At 42.1% G+C, this 10,068-nt stretch overlaps 1 protein-coding gene across 1 annotated transcript; it reads right to left on the bottom strand.

The window, feature by feature from the left end:
- Window positions 1–2,964: 2,964 nt before the first annotated feature.
- COMTD1 (catechol-O-methyltransferase domain containing 1) lies at window positions 2,965–9,260 on the bottom strand (the record flags this gene model as incomplete). The annotated part of the gene is given in 8 exon segments (XM_079535215.1): window positions 2,965–3,267; window positions 3,988–4,121; window positions 5,617–5,671; window positions 5,947–6,065; window positions 6,851–6,956; window positions 7,929–8,062; window positions 8,934–9,131; window positions 9,134–9,260. Coding segments are annotated over 8 exon segments (1,026 nt in total). The 3' UTR covers window positions 2,965–3,114.
- Between the last annotated feature and the right edge of the window lie 808 nt (window positions 9,261–10,068).

Genomic DNA, 10,068 nt, shown 5'->3' with positions numbered 1-10,068 from the left:
ACCTTTGCAGCAGATCCACACTACAGTAGATGCAAAGAATAATTCCATAAGATTTGAAATCACACTTCACTTTCTGTCTCATCCTCCTGCTTAGAATAATCTATCAGTAACAAAACCTGTTCTCCTATACAAGAAATCAGTATCTTTAAATGGTTTGTGCTCACTTTTATTGTGTAGTTGTATGTGTGGTGTAGTCTGACTTCCACGAAGCAGCGTCCAAAAGTGATGAAACAGTGATGAGCTGCTTCACTCACTGAACTTTGTAAGCTCTAGTTCATTTCAGTTTGCCTTCATACTGAGTAAAATAGAATTGTCTGTTTAATGTTCTTATATGACAAATACATTATTAGGTGTATCTGCCTTTTCAGATTGTCAGTAGATTGTCAGTGAAACTTGCCTGCACATCCCTGAAACACTTAATGTTGGTGTTCTGAAGAACAGAATCCTTCTGCCTTTCAGCAGAGATAATCTATTAAAACCTGCTTTTGAAAGAGCTCAGATGATCTAAGTCCTTCAGGGACCTTTATCTATTTAATCTCTCATCTATTATCTATGCTTTCCCTGTAAAACCAGGTACCACTTTTCTTTCCCACTGCCTGCCTTATGTGGTGAGCTCACCAGATGGGTACAGCCAGTTTGGTTTCAGTCACCTGATGGAGGTGTTACAAACAATGCTATGATCTCTAGCAGGAATTAAATATAGTCTTGGACGCTGCTGAGGGTAAGGTATGAGTGGGTTTGTTTGTTTCCATCCTATTTGCTAGGGCAGAGCCTTCAGTCTTACAGAACTTCAAAGAAAGTGGACTTTGTGCCATTGCAGAGCAATGTTTGGCAGCTGTTAGCTTGGTTTGGAAGCCCAGTCAGGAAGGTACACAGCCCTTTGGGACCAAAACATGAAGAGCATGTAGCCAGTTCAAGTGTGTAAGTATTGTTTGTAACCCTTACCTTTTTCGTTATCCACTTAAGTAAGATTGTAATGTGGAACACAGCCAGAAGCTTTGCATGAAAACATGATGACCTTGTATATTTCTTTAGCCTCTCCATCTGAAAGCTATTACATCATTAAGACTTCAGTAAGGTGTTATTTCTTTCATATAGATAAGAACACTGAGGCACAAAGAGATTGGCAGCTCTAAGGGTAAAACTATACCCTGAGAAATAAATTGTGCAAGCTTTATGCCCTATTTAAAACCTCATGGAAGGGCCGTACACACCTTGTCCTGGCCTTCTCCCACGGATTTTACATCACAGCAGCTAGCCCTCATTTCAGTAAAGTACTTAAGTACATCCTGACGTGCTGTGCTGAATCAGGGTTTTAACTGGAAGAGACGGAAATAGAACAGAGATCTCCTCGCTCTGACACAGCAGGCACCACTTCCTTTCCTCACAACTTTCCCACTGCAGCAGTAGGAACACAGTATCCTTCAATAATTACCAGCAATTTTTAATTTCTGTTTCAAGAATCCTAGCACAATTTTTTTTTTCCCTGTTATAACTTTTTTAACATTAAACTCTGCTTCTTTTCCTTTTGACAATAGGACTCGTTATTCTGCTATTAAAAGCAAGGTTCCTGAGTTCAACTACCATTGCCTGCTGTCCGGCGGTGCAGAAAACTCAGTCTCCAAGTGCTGTGAATGTCAGCTACATGTGCCATTTTTTTTGCCTTAAAAAAAAAAAAAAAAAAAAAAAAAAAAAAAAAAAAAAAAAAAAAGAGTTCAATTACCCATTTATCTTGAAGGAATCCACGGTTGTTGGTGCTTCGTAGCACCTAGCAAATATCTTAATAACAAGAAAATGTAGTCTTCTCCAGAAGGTAATTTTTACTTAGTCTTATCACACAAAAATGAGTCACCAAAATAAATTCTCATTTGGACTTTTTCAATTAAATAGTGTCCTCTAGAGCTTTCATGGACAATGACCCCTTGACCTTCTGTTTATTTACACTGTCATTAAAAAATCAAGGTGTTTAAGCCAGTGACAGTAACTGGGGAAAAAAAAGGGGGATTTTATTGGCCCAGTTCTGTTAGAAACATGCAGGATGTGTGAAGTCCCAGTGAAACTGACAGATTCACTCTTTTAGTTTGAGACAGATGTTCCCAACAGATGGGAACCCACAGAAACAGTATGATGAACACTCTTACCTGCATGGATTCTTAGTATGTAGAGAAGTAATAAATAGCTCAAAAATAATCAGTTTGACGCTGCTTTTAGAGACTAATGGTATGTGAGTTCCAAGTTCACTCTCTAGTGTTTGCCCTCCTCTCCAGTCCTCAAAACTGTGTCACTAAAACGTAGCTTAGCCACTTCTTTATCCATCTTGCTATGACTTCCACAGAAATAACCCAACAAAATGAATAGCAATAAGGCAACCAGAAAATGGATTTTTTTTTTCTCTGATCTCCTAGTAACATACAAGATTTTTTGCTTTGTCCTTCTTAGTTATTAAAAAGTGTGACCTTTTTGCTCTTAATTAATGCAAATTTGTGCTGAGTTGTATCAGCAGTTTTTACTTTCTCTCAGCTTAACTAGTGCTTTATCTAGCTGCTACTTAAACCCCTTCTTCCTGTCCAAATTCAGGACTTACCCCTCATCAGTAGAAGGTGCAATTAATGTCCCTTCTAATCAGTGAAAACATAAGGGAAGAATATTCTAGTGGTTAACATTTGTTTCAGAGGGTGATTTTGGTTTTCTCCATGGTCTTGCCTCAATTACTTAATACTTCCATGTTTTAATTCCCTGTGTCCTTACCCTCCTTTTGTCTCAGACTCAGTACCCTCTTTCAGGACAGAAAATCTCTTTGTTGTACTGACGTAGTTGGAAGTCAGTCATTCTACACAAATTCATTTATTTTTTTTTCAATCACTGTTTTAAAAAGGTAATTTTCTAATACGCTTCCTTTATTATAATTAAAATAAGAAGCCACACTATATTGCCAAGCAAATCATTCTCCTTAACTTAGCTGGCCTTAGAGTCTTGATGATTCTGAAGTCTACTTTCCCAAGCTGCGCTATGCTGTGGAGGTGTGGGTTAAATAATCATTTTTGACAGCATTCTGGCTACATTTCTGCTGGTGATCTGATGCTTGCTGTTTCCCATGTGCTGGGACACCTCCATTTACAACTTGAACACTAATGTCACTCCATCCCCCATTGGGATCATGCTGATATTGACTCGTGCATCTCTGACAAGCTTCTCATTGAGCTGGTGGATGCTCTGTGTTGCCAAGTCATCCTTTCTTGGTTTTAGCACCATTCCACACCGAAGAACCTATTGAAAAAAGCAATGTCATGCACCTCATTTGTTCCAGTAAGTTCCCTGGACTAGAGTGGAAGTTCTAGAAAAGATTATGTGTGTTTTCTAGGAATTGATATCTTATTTCAGATTGCTAATGGTTTCCATCACAGAGTTGTCATAATAAAGTGGGACTGGGAGTCTGCAGAATTGGGTAACCATACTTCTACTGCAGATCAGAAGCCAGAACAAACAAAAAGTATGACAAATGTATTTCTAAAAGCCCCTATCCGGCTGACACCGTAAACCTGAAGGTCTCTGAAGTTTACCATCATTCTTTGTTACTAGTAAAAGTCCTTAATTTATAACTTATAAGTAGTTACTGATTACAAATAATACCTTACTTCTTGTGTAAATAGTAGAAAACACTACAAGACAAAACAAACTAATACAGAGCATTAGCTGTAACGAATAAACCTTTCATCTCAGGCTGTTTAAGTACTGACATAAATTTAACAACTACTTCTTACTTTTGTACGCAAGAAGTTCTAAATACAGTGTTGCATAAAGCTTACTTTGACAGTTTTTGATTTTTAAAGCCTCCTTTGTATTATATGGAACAAAGATGTTGCAACTCTCAATAGAGATGCAGGTGAGAAATCAAGTTATTAGAGTCCCACTGTGACTTTATTTTCCCTTCCCAGAGGGGAAAGCATTAACTCCCTATGCTTCTACCACTACAAGCACAGTACTTACATTATCAATAGCTATTATTCCCCCTTTTCTTATGAGGCGCAAACATTTTTCATAGTACTCATTGTAGGTTTCTTTATCCGCGTCAATGAAAGCAAAGTCAAAGGTTTCTGCTTCTCCACCAGCCAACAGCTCATCTAGATGGGCAACAAAGTGAGTCGTTATGCCTTGGTTAATGCTGCGTAAAGGGAGGAAGTAATCCATATCTGTCGATGTTCTCATTAAATAATATGTTTGGTGCTTTGACCAGGCAGCCTATTCCTCCACAGCTAATTACCAGTAATGCTTACCACATAGAAACCAATCTGGCTAAGATGTATATCGTAAAACACCGGGTCACTGAGTGCTGCCAATGTGGAAGAAGTTCAAGGAGTAGTTATGAAAACCCACAGGATACAGCTGGGGCTGCTGAATGGTGCAGCAGAAGTAAGCAAAGCAGTCTGAAACTGGATGTGTTCCACACCTCTAGTTCTGTTTCGAGCTGATAAAGAACTGTGTTCTGGATTGGATTAGTGTTTTTCTCTCATTTAGGAGCAGGTCCTGTATGATAATTTCTAATTGATGACCAAGTGCCACGATGCAGGTCATGAACAAACCCTGCCAAAAATCATCAGCACAGTAAAAGACAGCTATAAGTAATTCCTCTCTGGGCCAGGGCAAGTGGAACTTAGATTTAAGTTCTTATAAATTGTCTTCTTGAAAATTCAAAACTGCTGTTTCAAAGGGGCTGATGCTGTCTTCCTAAGATTCGCTGCCTTTCTGCTCTCCCACCCTCATCCTCTGTCATAAGAAATTTTTTTTCTGAAGCATTGCCTAGACAAAGCTGTCCATCAGACTTCAAGGACTGTGCATCCTGGCAGATTGCTAGTATTTTCCTCTTTAGAAAAGAAGGATGAATTTGGAAGTAATACAAGGTGATGGATGGGTCTATGGATCATCAAACAACCCTGATAGAATCCTTCTATATTCTGCTAATACCTCCTGCATTCCTAACAATTTTATTGCATTTCAGTATATTTATTATTCCCTTTGCTCTACATCTTCTTTTATTGACTGAAAAAAGCCACTGCTATTCTAATGGCCCCGCATAGTTTTACTGCATCCTAAGTCTCAACTTCTTTGAACCCAAACCAACTACTACACCTTAAGTTTTATCTTGGCTTCTGTATTTTCTTATTTCTCACACTGCAGCTCTTTCAGAAGACTCTTTCTCTCTACAACAGAGTTACACTTACTTAGAATGGACACTGGATAAGAAAAATTGGGCTTTGTCTAATTAATCCGTTTTAATCAGCTTTTCCAGAAGCAGCTGATAATAATACTTCATAGATTAAACAAGGCAATGGACAGGACAACTGAGTGACCAGCGTAGCTTGCTACACAGGATAAGCATTTTCACCTCTCTGCTAACACATACCAAAACTGTAAACTTGTAAAGTTGTGTTTTGTTTTGTGGTTGTTTGTTGGTTGTTTTTTTCTTTTTTAATTTTTTAAGGAATTCTTCAGGTAAGAATATCTATTTCACTATTAGCAAAGTTATCAGATCCAATACTGTATTCCTTGGATTTCATCAGCATTGTATTTGTCTTTGGTTTTTAAGGAAGGAAAGAAAGCATATTTCAGGTTACTTACCAAGTGTTTGAGTAGCTGGCTTAATCCGTAGGTCAATTTTATGATCTACTCCTGCCTAGGGTGAAAAAGAACACAGAGATTACGAAAGTTTTCAAGAAATAACCTCTTCGTATCTTGCAATGAGGGAGTGATTGGTGTTCAGATATCTTTTCCTATTATTTCTAGGATTTCTAGAAAGAAAGAGATTATTTGTACTCTCAAAATAAGCTGTAGCAACCCTTGTCATAACAATACGAATGCTTGTGTGTGAATGTACAAGTCTAAGATACCAAAATTCCTGGTCATGCAAAAGAAATGTCGCAAACATGTAATAGTTAAGGTGCTACTTACTTCTTTCCACAGTGGCTTTCCAATTTTGGCATAATCTTCATTTATGTCACAAGCAATAACTCTGCCATTATCTGGCAGGGCAAGTGCCATACTCAAGGCATTATATCCTGTGAGAACTCCTAGGAAAATCACAAAAGCCATAAACAATTATAATGTTCTGCAAAACTGATAAATAGTGAAATAGAAAGCTCCTTTCAGGAATAATAAGCATTAAAAAACAAAGAAAACACAACAACATTAGAATCAAGGATGGCAATTTGCTACTGGACTCAAAAGGCTTTCCACTCAATTTTAACATTATGGGAGTTAGGAAGATTATTTTAATCCATCTCGTAGCAAAGAATTGTGTTGTGCCTCTTTATTTCTTCCCCTTAAAGGTTTCCTGGACATGCTAGGCAAAATTAGTCCTATATCTGAGGATCACCCACTTATTTAAAAGTGGAGCTCAATCCTGAGCCAAAGGGACTGCATCGACCCAGGAACAAAATATGAGGGCTTCATAAGAGATGACAAGGGTAGAGGTGGTGGGACCTGTACCTGGCTGCTCAGCAGCTTTGGGAGATCCTTCTAACATGGGCGTGTTAAGGGAAATGAATTGGATGTTGGACTTCTGCAGCAAATTGCTGGCCAACACTGCAGACCCAAGTGACCCGTTAGCCTAATATTTCAGGTTGCCTCTGAGTTGTTGAGACACACGTGCTGATGACAAAAATACCAAATGCAAGTGGCAAGTATGTGCAAATCAAATGCTGCTTTTCACACTGTAGCTTGTCCGCCTTAAAGCTGACACAAAGATGCAGTACCTTAATTGTATTTGATAACGTTATCTTATGTAAACATGTTTGGATTTGGACAAGCACAGCCAGGAGATTTTACTACAGAGAAGACAAAGTGACACTCTTACCTACTTCAATAACTTTCTTGGCTTTAATGAGTTTGATTAAATTTGCCATCAGCTGAGCCTGGTCACAGGACACCATCATTCTGCCCCAGGGATATTCTGCAGTGAGCTAAAAAGGGGAAAAAAATTAATACATCAAACAAACAAACAAAAAGAACCCAAACCAATATCCTAAAAGGGGGGGTGGGAAGGGGAAACAAACAAAAAAACCCAACACATCCAAACTAGAGAAAATATATACTCTTATTTTTCTCATTTTAGATGGTATTGTGCTCCATTTATGAGATAGAAATTGTTTTGAATTTAACAATAACTAAGGTGGATGGTGGGAGGTCGTACACACTGACTGGTTATTCAAAGCAGAGATGTGCCCCAAAGTTACCCCATCGCTGTAGCAAACTCAGAAATGTAAATGATGAAGAACCTTAGTGGAGTATTGACTGTAAATGTCCTTTATTTCTACACATATACACAAGTGGGTATTTTTTATTTATTTTCTTAATAACAAGCTTTGCTGCTCTTAAACCTCCAAGACATGTAGGATGTGGATTTTGTGTTGGTTTTGTTCTTTTTGGTTGGTTGGTTCTTCCACTTTTAAACTATCAGGTCCAAGCCTGTTTCTGAAGGTTGGTCTGTGTAGCTCTGGCTGCACAGCACAGAGCTGGAGGAGTCAGGGTAGGAGGGACCCAGGCATTGTGGAAGGGACAGCAGGAGAAGCAGCTATGCCATAGCAGTTCAGTGGAATTTCAATTTCCTTTCCTACAATTTCCTTTCTTCTCTTGGGTCCCATTTGAACCAACCAGCCCCAGTATATAACATTTAATTGCTTTTGTATGGGAACATTACATCTGATTTGGTCAGACCAAGCTGTGAAGCAGGAGGCACTTGTTCTGAGCTGTGGAGCAGGCTGGGGGCAACCACCTCTCTCAGAGAGAGTTTCCTTATATGTCAACTAAAATTAACTTCTAGAAGTCACGTGGTAAAGGCAAGCGAGGTCCAAACACATGGATAAGACAGCATGTTGAAAATGTAAAGCAATACTATCAAATGAAAAAACTATGCTGGGAGACAAAATACCGACCAGGCGCAGCTTCTTGAGAATTGGATGCTCCCTCAAGGAATGATCCAGTATATATTGCCACAGAGGGCTGCTTTTCCCAATAATACTCCTGTGTGGTTTGGATGTCCCAAACAATAGGGATGGATATCGTTTACCTACAATAAAATAAAATAATAATAATAAAAAAATAACATAACTTGGAGCTCCAATAATGATGTTTTGCAATTGTCTGCTATAGGCTGCTTAAAGAAAAAAAGCACCGAAGTTAGAGTGCTTTGCTCTGAAAACTGCTGTGAATAATAGAGATGCAATGCAGCTGGGCAGCTCAGTGGACTTCATATATGTATATATACACATATAGATATATATGTATACACCTCTGAACTGTACAGCTCAAGGCTGCAAAGACTGAATGGAAAAGGATTGGGCATGAGATGGTTAGACGTTCAGCAGCTGGAGGTGAAGGCCCCCGGGCAGCCTGACCTTACAGGACACGTAATTTCATGGGGCTACAAAGGGACAAGTGTTGCAAGACCTGGGGCAAGCGCAGGGAGAGAAACGTGACCGGGGCATGACACATCGGATGGCCTTCGCACGGCAGCGTCAGCGCCGTTTCCTTAGCCTGGGGCCCTCGTTCTGCAGATGACAGCCGTCGGGCTCTGGGGCTGTCAGCTGATGCCTCTCCCCAGGCTCCGCGCTTCTATCGAACCCAACTTCAGCCCTCCCGCCTCCTGCTGGCGGAACGCCGCCAAGGAGCGCTTTCGCTCCACGGCTTCCGCCGCCCGTCGCGGTCTGTGTCACGCGGGACGCGACCGCTCAGCTCCGCGACCCCCCCGAGGACGGGAGCATCTGCCGCCCGCAGCGCAGCGCACGGTGCTCCTGCCCGGCCGGGGTCGCGGGGCAGGCAGCGGGCCGCTTTGGAGAGGACTTCGGCTCCGATCTCTCCAGCCGGGCTGCAGGGCGCGGCTCGGGCTCCGGCTCCGCTTGTTGCTGCGGCCCAGCAGGAAGAGAGAGCGCGCCGCTTACCTGCCAGCAGCCCCGTCGCGAAGGCGACCCCGAGCATGGCCGTGCCGACGGCCACCTCCTTGGGCACGCTGAAGAACGGCATCTCGGGGCGCGGAAAAGCGGCGGCGAGCGGGTCGGTGCGGCACGGCGGAGCGAGGTGGGGCGGAGCTGTCTGCCGCTTGATGCGGGGCGGCCCGGGCCCGCCTCCTCCGTGCTTCCTGTATCGCATTCGTGCCACGTGCGGCGCGAGAGCGGGAAGTTGAGGGATGCTGTGTCTTCCCTCGAGGGAAACGTGTGTCTGCTGGAGTATCTGTGGAGAAAGGGCTGCGACCTGCTTTCTGGGAGCATCGCATCTCACTGCTGCTTCTTCGTATCAAAGCGTGTCCTGGTGGCGTGTAGGCTGGCAGCACTGCAGCGGAGGAGCTCCTGGCAGAAATGTCCTCCCTCCACCAGTCCTGGAGGTGTGCCTTCTCTTTCCTCAGCACCCATAGTGAGGTGCCAGCAGGCTCCTTGTCACAAAGTGCATCAGACTGTGCCCAAAAGCTGTGGGTTTCTGGGTGCAAGGAATCAAGCCAAGGATGGGGAACAGGTCCTCTGCTCTCATGTCAGACCCTTCTAGTTGGTTAGAGGTCTCCCTCATCACAAAATGCATGGATAAGTGCTGAAAGGACGGTGCGGTCCCACTTGCAGGGACCAAACCCTGGGGTTTGGTTGTCATTTTGTGAAGTATTGGCAATGACAGGCAAAGCCCTTGCAAGATGCAGAGACCCATCTTTCTCTGGGGAAATGAAATTATCAATCCTGCATGCAGACCGGGACTGCAGGCATTGAGTGGACTGCATGTTGGCTTAGAGAGATGTAAGATGAAAGCAGGTAACGCTTCCCTTTTGGCACATATCCTGTATAAAGCCCGATGAACTATGCAGCATTAGGTTAGGATGGTAACTTTTCAGCTGTGTCCTTAAGCTAGCAAAGCTGTCCAGTGTCAGTGCAGTTAGCATAAAGAGATTCTCTTGTAAGTCGTCTTTAGTGCAGGATTAAGTATTTCACCCAAGGCAGAAGCTGTACTTATTTTTATGGGACACAGATTTGCCCATCAGTGCATTTTTTTCCTGTGTTAGACCTTATTTATAAGGACTAGGGCTCAGAGCTAGTG

The sequence above is a fragment of the Tetrao urogallus genome (genome assembly GCF_951394365.1).
Source record: "Tetrao urogallus genome assembly, chromosome: 5".
Classification (NCBI taxonomy): Eukaryota; Metazoa; Chordata; class Aves; order Galliformes; family Phasianidae; genus Tetrao; species Tetrao urogallus.
The sequence above is the reverse complement of the archived record's forward strand: the minus strand, read 5'-3'. Positions and strand labels throughout refer to the sequence as shown.